The sequence below is a fragment of the Pararge aegeria genome, chromosome 16 (assembly GCF_905163445.1).
Source record: "Pararge aegeria chromosome 16, ilParAegt1.1, whole genome shotgun sequence".
NCBI classification, from domain to species: domain Eukaryota; kingdom Metazoa; phylum Arthropoda; class Insecta; order Lepidoptera; family Nymphalidae; genus Pararge; species Pararge aegeria.
Window position 1 is genome coordinate 15,874,796 of NC_053195.1, and position 16,788 is coordinate 15,891,583.

The window sequence follows — 16,788 nt, forward strand, 5'->3', positions numbered from 1 at the left end:
ACATGTGCCTCATAAATGTGGCAGCACTTTATGTATTTAGGATAGCTAAGCCTAGTGTAATATCGATAAACATTTTCGTCCCCTCTCCCAAGAGAACTGAGCATGTCCTATATTACTTCTAATACCTTCAGGAATATGTGTAAGAAGTTTCGTGACGATCGGTTTAGTAGTTTTTGCATGAAAGCGTAACAAACAAACGTACATTCACATTCATAATACTAGTAGGGATTCAAAAAGGCGGAGGCAAAATTGCTAATACTACATATTGAATTTGAGGTTTTAATGTTAAAACAAAGGTTGCTAGATTTTCACTCAAGCAGGCCTTTGGAACAGGACGGCCAGCAAGGACATGAGGCAATATGTTCTCCCACAGCTTTATCAACTCTCAGAGCACTGGCGCACAAGTGGAAATAATATCCAAATATGTGTAATAATTATCGGGAGGAAACCTCTCTTATTCCGTTCCCGTCCTTAAGCAGGTGGACACCGTAATTTTATCCCTTGTCAAGGGATATAATTTTAGTTGTATGGTTATCTACTAATCATCAGGTGGACCGTCTGCTAGGACCGTCAACTGTTATAAGTATACAACGTGTAACCGAATTACGAAATGCTGTTGAAGGGCGATTAAGGAAAAATATTAAATCAAAAGAAGTGTATTTATTTCTCCATACAAACTAATTCAAAACATTCTATGTGTTTACCTATGACAACCCTATTGAAGATAAAAGATCGACACGCGCATAGTACCTACGGTACGCGACGCATACCTATAAAGTGAAAGGAGTCACTTGATTTAAATTTAGCATGTCATGTTAGGGCTGTTTCTGTACAGTACACCAGCCTCTCTACGATCTGAGGGGGGTATTAAGCTGTCCTGACCCCCTCCTCGCTATCGCGGGAGCCCCAACATTCGGTTGGGGTGGTTGGTAGACGTCCGGGAGGTATACAACGGGTTCCCCGAGCGTCTAACAGAGCCAACAAGAGGGACATGCAGTGGTGGTTTTCAGTTCAGGTATACCCCCTTTAGAGGGGGGAGTCCCACATAACCTCCGTCCTGCCCAAGGGTCGGAGGTAGCAATAAAGCTTTTCCACCCGAAAAAAAGGGCTGTTTCAGTACAGTGTATAAACTGACAGTGGTTACTCAAAAACTATTAGCGTTTTGGTTTTACAGATAAGTCTCAGAGACAGTACATAATGTACCTCTAAACTCTAAAGCCTGTTAAGTAATTTTTCGGTTTTTATTTACATGTTGTATATAAAAAAAGTTTTTTTAATTCCATCAATACGGTTAACACCAATTACACCATTTATATGGTCGGACGGTCAGCGGAGGTCTGATACGGTTCCGTTGGCTTCGGGTACGGCATCCTAAAAGGCTATAAAATTATATACAAAAAAGTAGGTAGGGTCTGCCAAACACTCGTCAATCTGCAGGCAAAAATATCGATTATATTTAATATTAAAAACATCTCGAGCTAACGAAAGTTAATTGCAGCATTTTGTAGAACATACTAAGCTCTTTATTTCGACCCAGTAATTACTGTCAGTATCGGCGTATCCGACAATTTAACACGGTAATTATAACTTTAAATTCTACGTGATATAGTTTAGATTACAATGGGACGATATAAATGTAGAACTGGTAAGACTGCTCTTATGTTAGCTTAATCTCAGAGATCTGGTTTCGAGGTCGAGAGTACACTCGCGTCTTGTGACGGAAGAAATGTTAGATTATCATCTGGGTGGGCTGTTTTGTGACTTCAAAGCTGATATCGTCTGTGTAAATTAAGAAATGTTAGATACATCTGCTTATTTAGATATGAAAAAATGATGGATATTTGTTCCTCAAATCATGCCAGAAGGGCTGAACGATATCTGGATAAATTTTTCTCAAAGATTAAATAATAAATAAATAAATATACTACGACAATACACATATTGCCATCTAGTCTCAAAGTTAGCTTATGTTATGGGTACTAAGATAACTGATGAATAATTTTATGAATACTATACATAAATACTTATAATATATAGATAAACACCCAGACACTGAAAAACATTAATGTTCATCACACAAACATTGTCCAGTTATGGGAATCGAACCCACGGCCTTGGACTCAGAAAGTAGGGTTGCTGCCCACTGCTCCAATCGGCCGACAAGTTTGATAGATAGTCTGGAATAGCACAAGGGCTACTTTTTATTCCTGAAATGTAGAGTTCCCTTGGGATAGATTTGTTTTTATTTTTCACAGAACAAGAGATCGGCATGTTTTTTGCATAGTGGTAGTTCAGGTAGGGGTGAGAGAATAACATAGAGCATACACATGAAAATTTCCACGTGGAGTCAGATGCAACAACTAGTGCACGTCTAAATTTATTCTTCCCTATATTTGTGTTAACAGTCCAGTCAGTTACAATTTTGTGAAGCCCCTATTGGGTAAATTCTAATCATTCAGGCGTCGTTGGCTTCCTCTTAGCGACCCAATTGTTCGTAGCTTGTGACTTCACAATAAATCTAATATGGCGGATATTTAAAATCTAACATGGTTGCTGAAGGGACATCGCAAGAGCCGAAATAAAGGTAATCAATAATCAAGAACACTGCCAAGAGTGGACGACGTGAAACAAGACCTTGAAATATTTGAGTTTTGTTAAAAAAACATTGTTTAGGATGCCAATTTACCCGAGACATCATTCAACATCGTTCTGGTTTTAGTTTAGAAGTCACTTGTTGTAGGGAATGATACAACTCGAATTGCTCATTGTTTCCAATCGCCAGCGTTATTCTAGTCTATAATTGGCTCCAACTATGGCAGACAAAGCAAAATCGATTTCGACTCTATTGTAATATTGTCGCCCTTGATTTCCTTCTGATCTTTAAGTTTTTTTTTGTTACTGTTCATCTGTTGTGTCTTTGTAAAGTCCTCTTTATTTTTTCCTATCCGACTCTACGTTCTGATGTTTATGCTTTATTGTATTATTACTAGCGTTGATTTAATCTTTTATTGGATAACAATTTGTTGGTCATTTGTAAAGCGATTTTGGAAATTCGTTTATAGTTTTAAAAGCTATATGGAGTATATCTCATTGCCACCAAGACAGGAAGGATCTCATGAGGGTATCCCATGGAAGTCGAGGGAAGTCCACAAATTTTATAGCCATGTTTTTATAGTAGTATGTTGATGAATATCTTGATGTTATGATGAATTCCTGTAAATGAAATTAAGCCTATTAATTATTCACCTGTTTGGCTTTTTTTCGAAATATTCAAACCTTAATATAAATCTATAGAAAACAAATAGTGTCAATTCCACTATTAACGCTCTAGTTCGTTCGTTTGTAAAGGCAATCAATGTTTGAAGCGTTTGACGGCCGACTGGCGCAGTGGGCAGCGACCCTGCTTTCTGAGTCCAAGGCCGTGGGTTCGATTCCCACAACTGGAAAATGTTTGTGTGATGAGCATAAGTGTTTTTCAGTGTCTGGGTGTTTATATGTATTTTCTAAGTGTTTATTTATATATAATTCCTAAAAATATTCATCAGTCATCTTTGTACCCATAACACAAGCTACGCTTACTTTGGGGCTAGGTGGCGATGTGTGTATTGTCTTAGTATATTTATTTATTTCAATTAAAAAAAAAAAAAAAAAAAAAAAAGCACTAAGATTGCTCTTACGTAAGGTTCGCTTTAGAGATAGGGTTCTGAGGCAAAGAACTACTATAATCATTGCGGAGATTGTAGCGTTTAAATTTTCCACTCGGTTGTTTATCTTTTAAATAGTTTCTGGTACGCGCTTCTCAGTACAGTTATTAGTATCTCCTTCGTCTAATCATATTCTTCGTGTTATGCAAGGGAAGCGGTGCAGGTGCTCGACTTCCTTTAAGGGGGGCCGAGTTCGAATACCAGCACGCACCTCCAACTTTTCTAAGTTCTGTGCTTTTTAAATAATTAAAATATCACTTGCTTGCTTGCGGTGAAGGAAACATCGTGAGAAAACCTGCATGCCTGCGAGTTCTACATAATGTTCTCAAAGGTATGTGAAGTCCACCTATTCGCACTAGGCCAGCGTGGTGGACTACGGCCTTAACCCAGTCTCATTGTGGGAGGAGACCCGTGCTCTGTAGTGGGCCAGAAATGGGTTGATGTGATAATCATGATGATGCAAGGGCCAGCGTCCGCTTATCATCATGAATTACCATAAAAGGCTATATCCTGACTGACTGGCGGATGGTCTTGGAGACCGAGTTCGAGCCCCGGCACGCACCACTGACTTTTCGGGGTTTTGTGCGTTTTTAATTTAAATAAATAAATAAATATACTACGACAATGCACACATCGCCATCTAGCCCAAAAGTAAGCGTAGCTTGTGTTATGGGCACTGAGATGACTGTTTAATATTTTTATGAAAAATATACATAAATACTTATAATATACAGATAAACACCCAGACACTAAAAAACATTCATGTTCATCAAACAAACATTGGGAATCGAACCCACGGCCTTGGACTCAGAAAGCAGGGTGGCTGCCTATTGCGCCACTCGGCCGTCTAAGCCATTTAAAGATCATTTGCTTTAACGATGAAGGAAAATGTGAAGAAACTTGCATACTTGAGAATTTTTCGCAATGCCCTACCAATCTGCACTTGGCCAGCGTGCCGGACCAGCCTTAACCCTTCTCATGGTGAGACGAGATGCGAGTTCGAGTGTATTTATGTTTTAAATTAAAAAAAAAACGCCGAAATGAAATTTCCTTAAACGGCTTTCTACACAAACGAAATTTGGAGCAGTAGCAATGAGGACATTTACGATTTGAAGTGTTTGCTTTACCTCGTCAATTTCATGGAGCTTTCCCTCGTTTGTGGTATAAGTGGGTACCTATTCGTAAAAGAGGCTTGTTATAACTGCTGTTTACGTCACAGTTCACAGTAAACTAGTTCTCGGTAGCCAGTGCTCAATAGCTGTTTATTAACCCCTGACGTTAAAACAATGGGTGTTTTAAGTTTGCCTTATCTGTGTCTGCTGAGTGTGTGTGTATAATTGCTTACACATAACTTAAAATGTTTAGAGGTGAATGAGGTAACGGTTCGAACTCGCCCGAGGGGAGGCCGAAGTGTTAACCACTGGGCTATCACCGCTTAAATAAATAGACCGCTTATATAATAGAATCACTATGATGAAACCAATCAATAATAAGACAATACGCGAGTAACGAAGTGGCTATGTTTTCCTCCAGCCTAGCCGTACCGAAGGATAAATGAAATGAAATGTATTTGTTCACATATTACAAAGGTGGAGACCTTCTGTTAAGTTTAAAACCTGTTCAAAAGTAGTTTAGTTACGGAACGAAGCCTTTTTCTACTTCACGGTTAAATTGAGTTAGTTTTTCCTGATGACGTCTAACTCATATATTTTATTGGATTACTTTTATAAAGCCGCTATGGAAGAAGCGGTGTTTTATATTTGAACCGCCTCGTTGGTCTATTGGTTAATAAGTCCCATATTAGGTTCAATTACTTTTTTTGCTTTTAACTTAATTTGATTATTTTTAACCGGACGTACTTTAATAAACTATAATTATTAATGATAATACAGTGTATCGTTGGTACTCGTATATCTAATGAAATAAAAAAAAATATTACTTCGTTTCGGCAGACCTCCTCCCGTATGTCACTACGTGGACAGATTAGTGCAAAAAAGTCGCAGGGAGTCGGCCTAATTGGGCAATTTTACGGGCATACTTAGACTTCTCTTTATACCAAGGATACGGTTATCTAAATCTAATCAGCGCGTCTAATCTAAATATTGAACCTGGAACAATGGTCGAAAATATGTCACGATGTTTCCGGAAGGCAGCGTTCGAATTGGATTCGGTGATTTAAATATTTCTCGAAATTGGTTCTAGGTAATTGGACCGTGACTATTCGTCGAGTTCCAATTAGTAAACGATAATTAGCCTGGTACTGGAGGGGTCTATGATAAAATATTATAATGTTGGGAAAATAGATCAAACGTATTTGAAATTATGATTAAATTATATGATATGCAATCAACATACTCATTAGCATATAATAACTTTTTTGATTAACATAGCATTATGTTTCTATTTGATTGCCAGTAAAATAGTTTCCATGGAAAAGATAACGAATGATATAATAACACTGTAAATGATAAATAGGAGCGCTTTTCATCTACGTTTCTGATACATACAACTTGAATGCTTTCAAGGCAAGATTGAATTGGCATTTTCTTGGCAAGTGCGCCCCAGAACGCATCATTGCTTTACATCAGGCATGATAGTTGTCAAGCGCAAGTCTATCAAGTATTAAAAAAAAAATAGAATCATTACTGAGACTAAAAGGTTAGTTGTATGTAACTACTCGTATTTTTAATTCCTACTTAATTTAATTTAAGTAATAATAAAAAAAAACAACTTCTTAGTTCAATGGCCTCTGGTTTTTGGGTAAGTCAAGGTCAAGTACCTTTTTAACACGAAAAGGTTCAAAGTACTTACCTACACGAGTTTCGCGTGCATACTCTATAAGTACGCATAACGGCTTAAAAGCTTCTGGAGACAAGATTGGTCTTCATTTTTGTATACAAGTTAAAACTGTGACTTTATCAAAATGGTTTGATTGATTATTTATTTTACCGAAGTTTAGTCCAAATAAGTTATTTCTTTATGTTTTAGCTCTTTGCTTTACTTTACTTCACATAGTTCAGAAAAAAAAATCTAAATGAATTTATTTCAAGTAGGCCTTTTGCAACGTCAAGTTTGTCTGTTACATGTGACTCTATTACTAGTTTGGAAGGCAGGCTTGACCGGAAATTACTCTTTTCCAACCTAAAAATTTTCCAACTATGCAATCATTTTTCTGGCTGACTAGAAATGGAAGCGAAGCAGTGTACCTCCAAGCAATTGATGAATTTTTTAGCGAATAGTAGCGTATTTGTTTGTTTATATGTATGGAATATATTTTATATTTTTGTACATATTTTTAATATGTTGTTTAAAATTGACTATGTTTTATGTTTATTTTATCTAAATTTAGTTTAAAATCCTAATATTTCACTAATGTTTGTTGTACCACCTACTAATTTCGTAAAGCATTTTCTTGTATGCCTTTGGTTGCCTGGAAGAGATCGCTATTTAGCGATAAGGCCGCCAAATTGTACGTTCTACCTTATTGTGCTGTTGTATTTGTATCTCTGTAAATTTTCTCTGTGGTGTACAATAAAAGTGTATTAATTCATTCATTAATTGTACAGTGCAAGTAGCTATGGCAATATCCGTTGCAATACTAACACCGCTGTCTCCTTCTAGCAAGCTGCGCTTCTCGATTCTGTCCCTGATCCGCTTGGTGGTGGTAGCTGCTGGGTTCCATCGGGTGCGGGTGTTGGGTCGCGAGCACGTGCCCTCCGACCGGCGTGAGGCCCCGGTCATCGTAATCGCACCTCACTCCTCCTACTTCGACGCGATAGCCATCGTTTGCCTCGGTGCTCCCAGTGTTGTGGCGAAGGCTGACACGGCACGACTGCCCTTCATCGGACGTAGGTGTTCATGTTTGTGATGTGTTCACTCGTGTTATGTTTTGGCATGATCTGTGTAGTGTAGTTGAGAAATTTGCACAAATTCTGATAGTTCTATCGATTTCGTTTTGCTTTGATTGCTATTTATAAAGCTACCGGCATGATCTGATATATGTTATGAGTAGTTTAGAAAATTGCACAAATTACCTTTTTCTTTCATTTCGTGTTTAGGCTTATTACAATTTTCGCATTCATTATTTTCCACCCTAGGGCGTCATGACCTAACATCTGTCTGGTTCAGAAATTTTCACAAATTCTGTCCTATTTCGTTTTCATGACGTATAATTTCTTAATGTAATTGCTTTTCATAATGATCCAATTACGTTTGTTTTATTCAAAAACATGATCTGACATCTGAGTAGCGTTGTAAAGAAATTTATTGTTTCATTCAGTTTTGTTATATGTTGATTTGTTCATTTTAAAGTTCTCTATTTCATTATATTTTCTTTCTTCTACGCAAAAGAGTTTACCAAAAGTGTGGATGGCTTAAGCGGGACGTTTATTATGAGACGATAAACGTTAGTATTTGTGAGATGTTTTGGTATGCTTTTTCTAGTGTAATTGAGTTTGCACAGTCGTTGTTTTATTTAACTCTGTGTGTTTTTCGTTATTGTATATTTTTTCTATGCTTAAGCCACGAAATACTGAAGTATTTGAAATGCGTACGATGACACTCGGCGGATTAAAATTGATTATAAAAATTCACGTCAAAAAATTTGCGATAAGCTTCTCATATGGCAAGAGAAGGTACCCATTATTTCACGCAGGTGTTCGTATTTGAGATGTTATGGCAAGATCCTATGTTTTATAGATGAGTTTGCATTTCGCTAATTTTTCATTAAGTACTAACTATACAGTTCATAGAAAAAGGAAACTCTTTTCCTTGTTTTATGATCTGTGTTGAGTTTAACATTCTATATTATACTTGTATTCTAGGTTATAGTTTATTGTCTAGAAAGGAATTCTATCATCGTGTCTAATTTGAAAAATTTTAAATAATTTATAAGCAGTTTTGAAACGTCAGGTCTGTTTGTAGTGACTTTATCACCGGTTTGGAGAAGGCAGGTCCTACCGAGAAGTAAAATGGAGATTATATTCATTTTATATAATCTGCATACCGTGTGCATACCCTCTATGCAACACTGCTCTTTATTGGACATTGCTATTCATATGTGATATAATGTGTTCACTAATAATGTAATGTTTCGGCGTCATTTACGTATCTAGTGTTGTTGCTTTTGTTTTCACTAATGCTGTTTTAGATCTCTCATGTTTTAGCCTTAATTTTTTTAGTTCTTATATTACTCGTTTGTGTGATCTCGTAAAATCCCAAGTCACACTTTTTTTACTGAAAATTATGACGCACTATAGTATGTAAAACAAGTTCTAATGTGTTTGTCTATTCTCCTGAACTTATCTTCGGAACATCTGTTCCGAACTTTCACAGAAAGGAAGAGCTATTTTTGAAGAGTAGATAATCTAGGCTTGAAAAAAAAACTATTTTGATGAATTAAAGTTTTTAAACTAAAATTTTCATGGTTAATATAGTTCAACGTTGACATACCACGATAATATTTTAGGATTTGTCGATATTTCGACCCAGTTGCTTGGATCGTGGTCACAATGGGACCACGATCCATGCAACTGGGTATATGGCTATAATATTATCGTGGTATGTACCCGTTGAACTATATCTAAGAAATTTTGATGAACTATGAAAATTTGTATGAAATATCAACTTTTGTAGTTTATTATACTCAGAGAATTTCAGAAGAATTTTGCTAGGCATTTACCACGGGAAAGAGAAAAAAAAAGTACGGTAGCAGTAATAAGGGCCATGCAGATGTTTTGAAGCACCGTGGTAACGGGCACATGCCCTTAAAGCCCTAATGTGGTCGACGCGGATGAAGTGAAAGTACCTTTGGAAGTAGTTCGACTCGGTTTTTGTGGGCCCGTTTTATGTAAAATAAGCATACTTAGTGTACCGTTATGTCGCGTAGGAGCCAATTAGGGGCGCTGCGTAACGTGGTTCAACTCTGAATAAGACTGTTTTACACAACTAACCGAAAAAGGAGTGTGATGAATTCAGGGCTTATGTGTCCAAAACAGTATACCAGTCTAGCGAACGGAGTTACACTGACAGCGGTATCACTTCAGTCGCTAACAATTTACGGGGTTCGGGGGGAAACTACGCGCGGGACGGCTACTTACGAATGGGTTAAACACAATCAGATACTAGAGTTATATCTTATTCCTTTTAGTAAAACGTTCTATTCAAAATTAAAATCAAGTGCCTCCTGTTACTTTATTAGGTAAACGTCACGTAGCTTTGGTACTATACTCGTATAGGGTTGTCAAAAGTAAAACCTTTGAATAAATTAAAAAAAATATATACTACGACACAGCCACCTAGCCCCAAAGTAAGCGTAGCTTGTGTTATAGGTATTATGAATGATATACATAAATACTTATAATATACAAATAAACACCCAGACACTGAAAAACATTCATAATAATAAAAATTAAATAAATATACTACGACAATACACATCGCCACCTAGCCCCAAAGTAAGCTTAGCTTGTGTTATGGGTACTAAGATGACTGATGAATATTTTTATGAATTAAATATACATAAATACTTAGAAAATACATATAAACACCCAGACACTGAAAAACACTTATGCTCATCACACAAACATTTTTCAGTTGTGGGAATCGAACCCACGGCCTTGGACTCAGAAGCAGGGTCGCTGACCACTACGCCATTCGGCCGTCGTTTTTAAATAAGCTTGTATTGAAAAATAAATATGCTTTTTTTGATTTAATATTTTTTCAAGGGGATTCCTTATGCAATATATTTATGCACTTTTCAACATTATTTAGTAATTCGGTTACACGTTGTATAGCTTCAGTGTTACTATTAATTGAACACCTGTCCTAAAAAGGAACAAAACGAGAATAATATTAAAATAATACTGCTTTATTCGATGGTAGTAAGGGGAACGTTTGTAACATTTTAAGTAGAGCGTCTTGTGACAGAGCTCGTCGGGGAAAATACTACTGCCATGCCGAAACACTGGAACGGTTTCTGCAAGCAGAAACCGTTCCAGTGATTCGAAGTCTACGAGAAGTAAACCGAAGTTTACGAATGTTGTTATCACCATCATCTCATTACCACGTCCAAGTTTTGTGTGTTAGCATCAAAAGTGCTTTATATGGACCAATATGAAATATGAATAAGGAAATGTCTGACTTTGACTTTGACTTTCGAATGTAGCCAGGTGTTTTCTGGGTTTATTACGGATTTTGCAAATCCTGTGGGAACCGTATGTTTTCATGGGATGGAAAATAGCCTGTTTCTCTCCGTCTTTTTTACTAACTCTGCCAAAAATGAAGTTGATTGGTTCATAGTTAAGGCGTAAATGGATGACAACCAATGTAACAAATAAATAAACAAACACTTTCACGGTTACCACGTTTTTTATGTGATTAAAAGTATACATAGTATATATAGGGTTTATTACGGATTTTGCAAATCCTGTGGGAACCGTTTGTTTTCATGGGATGGAAAGTAGTATGTTACTATCCGTGCTTTCAACATACTATATGCCGAAAATAGAGTGGATTGGTTGTTTAGTAAGGCGCAAAGGTGCAAACAAACAAACACTTTCAAAATTCTAGGGTGGCGCAAAAAAAACGACTATTTTTTTTTTGAGTCTCGGATGAAAAAATGTTAGTTTTTGATGTTTTAAGAGCCCCCTCCAAAGGACAGCTCAAAAAAAAATTTTTAAGAGGTCACTCCAAATTTTTTTAAATTTCGAAAAACGTCGAAAATCGTTTTTTTTTTTTTTTTAATTTTTTTTCTCGTTACGGTATAATTTTATAGACCAAAAAAAATAAGTTTCTGAAAGTTTCAGTTAAAAATTTTAATTTTGAAAGGTCGCTCATAATTTTTTTTAATTTATTAGTATTTTACTTTAGATTTTTTCGAGTGACCTTTTAATATTAAAATTAAAATTCCGGCCATTTTTTTTCCTTTATTTAGTACAATAATCTATAAAAATACACCACGAGATGAACTAAAAATCAAGGATAACAAAAAAACACAATTTTTTTCTAATTTTATCATTTTATTTAATCAACTACAACATTTTAACAGTATTTTAATGAACTAATAAATTAAAAAAAATTATGAGCGACCTTTCAAAATTAAAATTTTTAACTGAAACTTTCAGAAACTTATTTTTTTTTGGTCTATAAAATTATACCGTAACGAGAAAAAAAATTAAAAAAAAAAAAAAATCGATTTTCGACGTTTTTCGAAATTAAAAAAAATTTGGAGTGACCTCTTAAAAATTTTTTTTTGAGCTGTCCTTTGGAGAGGGCTCTTAAAACATCAAAAACTAACATTTTTTCATACGAGACACAAAAAAAAAATAGTCGTTTTTTTTGCGCCACCCTACTAAGTACGGATGTGCATGGCGCATGCACAACAACAAACAGCGAAAAAGTCTCCGGGAAGCAACTGTATTTTTGTATCCATGACTGTCATTAAAACCGTAAACTTGAAGATTATACGAAATGCCGTTAGCGAGTCGTGTGTAATGGCGTAAATTCCTCATGTACATGATAACCGCGAGGTGGTTTGAGATAGCCGCATTTACACACGCACACACCGACACGCATTACGTATTGTGGGTATTGTCGTAGGGCTGTAACGTATGATGCTGTAGTATAATTATTTGGGATACGAATAAGGCTTTTAGAATTGAGCACAACCATATCCTCATCAGTTACGATTCGGATTGAGGATACGAACGGGTAAAGAGGATATTAACGAGGTTTAGGGATACGGTCAAAGGATGGCGATTGAAGAAATGTTTGGAAATATCGATAAGGGTTAAGGGTGCGGATGGGGTAGGCTATGGATGAGGATAAGGTACTACAGTCATCATATCAACCGGCCCGCTACAGGGTATGGGTGTCCTCTCACAATGAGTGGGGTTACGCCACGCAGGCCCAGTGCGGATTGGTGGACTCCACACACCTTTTGAGGACATTATGGAGAGCACTCATTTGACGGCCGATTGGCGCAGCGACCCTGCTTTCTGAGTCCAAGGCCGTAGGTTCGATTCCTACAGCTGGAAAATGTTTGTGTGATGAACATGAATGTTTTTCAGTGGCTGGGTGTTTATATGTATATTATATGTATTTATGTATGTTAATCATAAAAATATTCATCAGTCACCTTAGTACCCATAACAAAAGCTTCGGGGCTAGATGGCGATGTGTGTATTGTCATAGTATATTTATTTATTTATAATTTGGGTAGTGCTTTTGTGCATGTATTAAGTGCACACCACTGCCTACGCCTCAGGTTGATGGAGACAGGGCAGCCTTATGTTGGACATGTTCCTAGCATGCCATGCAAAGTGTTGCTCTATATGATATGTGCTTGGGCCGTTTCGAAATTCAAAATTCATTTATTTCAAGTAGCCCTAATATAAGCACTTTTGAAACGTCAAGTCTGTCTGTGTGTAGTGACTCTACCACCGGTTCGGAAGGCCGATTCTACCGAGAAGAAGCCGGCAAGAAACTCAGCAGTTGCTTTTTTCCAACATCGTTTTACAATTTAACAATCTTGGTTCTGTTTTGTGTGAAATAAAAGCGGAGCGGCTTGCTTTCAGGCAACCTTGTCTCTATGATGTAGTTTCTTAATGTTTTATTAAATTCAATGTCATTTTCAGTGTTTCTTATAAAATCTGGCAGATGGTTAAATATTTTTATAGACATTGCGTATGGACTTCGCTTGTGGAGTGCTTTCGCTTGTGGATTTTGAATAGGGGGCATTTTATTTTTAGTTTTTTTCGAAAAACTCTTCTGAAGTAATACTTCGGTTATCGTTTGCACGTTGTATATTATAATTGTTTCGCAGTCGTTAATACGGATATCGTTTCAACACTAGATTAACAAACACTTCGCATTTTAGCACATAGTAAGTCGCGCCTTAATTTTATTAAATGTATACACTAACATTACTTACTATTTTCTCATAGTAATAATGCTAGTGTATATACTATACATGTAATAAATTAGTGTATACATGTAACGAGTACCTAGTGTTAGTGAAAATAAAAGGATCTTAGTCTCACAATGGGTTGAGTTCATGAATTCGATTTCCGCAACTGGACATGCTTGTGTGATGTAAGTATATGTATATTATTCATAAAAATATTCATCAGTCATCTTAGTACCCATAACACAAGCTACGCTTACTTTGGGGCTAGATGGCGTTGTGTGTATTGTCGTAGTACAGGTTGCATAAGTAATAACTATAAATCGCAAGTACAAGTAGTATGTTTCCAGACCTAAGTAAAACATGCAATGCATCCGTTTTACAGCAGGTTTTACATAACGCACGCAACATTATGTGCGACGTCTCCTTATGTATACACCGCCTTAATCGACTTTCTCGTCGCTGAGCACGCTTTTAAAACACTACAGTTAAAAGTTTGTCGATCTCCCTGCGCAGTGGCGAATACTGTGAGGTACGGGGTTCGAGGAAAACCGAAGAAATTAGTTGAATCGCCGAATCCAGCTCGGATGGGCCGCGTTTGGGAAATTTCATGAATCTTCGCCCAAAATCCCTCATTGTCCGAAGACCAATATCTTCAAACAGTGCGTGTTGTAGTTAACGTTGTTGCTTACTATGGGCTTCAGAAGGCTCAGAAAGAACTGGAGGTACCGTCGTAGCGCGACGAGTCGCTAAGTTGAAGTGGCAATGGTAGGGGCACGTGTCCGGAGAACCGTTGGACGTTTGGTTCCCAAGGTGCCTTCCTGGTGCAGTGGTGAATGTCGATAGGTAATTTAGGAATTTCACCAGGTCTGGGGCTTCGATATCTTTGCTTAAAACAGTTCTTTCTTAAAAGTGCAGTTTATTTGGCAAACTGTCGACAATATCAAGTCAAGGATGTTGCGTAGATACCGAGAAGGCTGCTGTAACTCTAATGGGTTGTCCCGCTACCGTCTAAGACTGTATCACCGCTTACCATCACTTGATATTGCAGTCGAGGGCTATATTGCAGTGAAGCTGGTATTGAAAAGTTTTCAAACGATGGCAATTCGATTTTTTTATTATAACATAGTTCGTTTTATCAACTTTTATGCATTTCATGCCGCTGTTCGTAAAACTAACCTTTGAACCTTCAAGTTAAAAAATATAGAATTAATAAACACATTTATTGTACCTACATAACGCAAAACAAGTTCAAAAAATAGAAAAAACCCTTCTGCCAACTGCAATGTTTCCTACTAGATGGCGCTACAGTCGCTATAAGACTGATGTAAATGCATATACTAATTTAGGCATCGGCAGAAGGAGAGCGGTAGTTAAGTGGTCAAAGCGCTCAAGCGGCGATTGCCAGAAAGTCGCAGGTTCAAAATATTTTATATGCATTTTAAATTTATAAAATTGAGAACGTTTTCCTTACATGCGATAAAAAAATACAATAGCTTTACTCAAGTCAACATAAAATCATCTAAATATGTTAATTCCTAATTCCTAACGCTAACGTATATTTATTTCTCGTATATTCTAGGTCATTGAAACCCCTGATATGTTTCATTGGGAAGATGTCATACCTCGCGGGTGGTATGGCCATAACAGTGAGAGGACGACAAGTCAGTCGCAAAGAGGCACCAATTCTTGTCGTGGCCCCTCACTCCTCGTTTCTGGACAGCTGCATCGTGTATGCCACAAAGATGTCTTCCGTGATTGTCAGAAAGGAAAGCATGGACAATTATGTTGGAAGTAGGTGTCATTTTGCTAATGTTTATCTGGTGGTGGTTTTAAGAATATTTTGGTGAAAGTGCATTAAATATATTAAGTGAAACAACTACTGTAGACTTATGGTGTTGGTTTTTGGACTTTCATAATGTATGAAATGTTTATAGTTGTTTAATAATAATAATAATAAATGTTTAAAGAAAAATGCACGGTAAGTCGGAATTAATTACTCGTTCTTTTGTTCTTTTGATATTGTTTATTTGGTGATAGTTTTTGGGAATATTTCTTGAATTTGGTGCAAGACATACTAATTTATGGTGTATGTTTCTGGAGGAGAATTGTCTTTGATGATTACGGTTATAACCAAAAAATAATATGCATGGAAGGTTGGAATCGGGTGTTTTTTTGTTACGGTTTGTCTGGTGATGGTTTTCGGGAAGTTTTAGTGAAAGTGTACTTAATTGAGCAGTGTCATAATGTCTTGGATGTTTAATGTATTTTTTTGTGAAAGTTCGTTAAATAAGTTTGATAGACTTTATATATTAAATGGTTATTAGGGAAGATTGCGTGGTAAGTTTTGATCAATTAAGTGTAATTTTACTATTTTGGTGATGATTTTGAGGATTTCTCCTTTAAAGTACATCAAGTAAGTTTGGAGAAGGTACATTGATTTTTGGTAGAGATATTTTTACTTAACTTGGACGAATGCTTGTTTAGTTGAGTTGCAAGGACATCTAGTTTTATTAGGTTTTATCTGACTATGATTATGAGAATTCTTGGTGGTGAAATAACTGAAATTTTACCATAATGCAAAGTGCATTATGGAAAAATTTCAGTTATTTTGGGTAAATATACACACCGTTTTTGGTTTTTTATATGCCTGAAATATCAATTGTTATCAAATAATTCCTCTTTGCATGCAATTACGTTGGCAACAGTATAGAGGTGATGCAAAACACACTGTGATTGTTTTGGGAAAAAGATTTTGTGTCGAGGTTTGACATACCCTAACCCCGTTGTTCGGTCCCTCTTCTGACGAAGCTTTCGCATTCGTTCCGCCTCCTGGAGACGATGCTGCAAACGTTCTGTAGCCTTAGTACAAGATTTGCTCATTCGCAATCGAGGAGTCGTTAAGGAGTATTAACTCTGTATCGTCGCAGTAATATGGACTTAATGTCACTCGTTTTAGAGTCTCAAATCCTGTACTTCGGATTTTTGTTTAACAAACGTTCTGTTAAATTGTAGACACATTTGAACTTTAAAATAATGAAAATAAGATCCATTTTACTCCGATTTTCAAGTATGTCCATGCTCGATAGCAGTGGGCTCGGTCAGAAGAACTTCATGTCCCACTGAACTTATAAGGCTCGGGTGAATACAATTTTAGCATAAAGGGTCTTCTTGCAACCA

General features: G+C 36.7%; 1 protein-coding gene across 2 annotated transcripts in view; it reads left to right on the top strand.

Moving 5' to 3' along the window:
- The window catches only part of LOC120630723 (lysophosphatidylcholine acyltransferase), a 52,140-nt gene that overhangs the window by 19,959 nt on the left and 15,393 nt on the right, over window positions 1–16,788 (top strand). The window contains exon 3 of one of the 2 annotated variants that reach the window (XM_039900012.1): window positions 7,326–7,552. In XM_039900012.1, coding sequence (XP_039755946.1) covers window positions 7,326–7,552 — 227 coding nt within the window. Of the gene's footprint in view, window positions 1–7,325; window positions 7,553–15,190; window positions 15,403–16,788 lie in introns of both variants that reach the window. The other variant, XM_039900013.1, reaches the window with a different exon arrangement.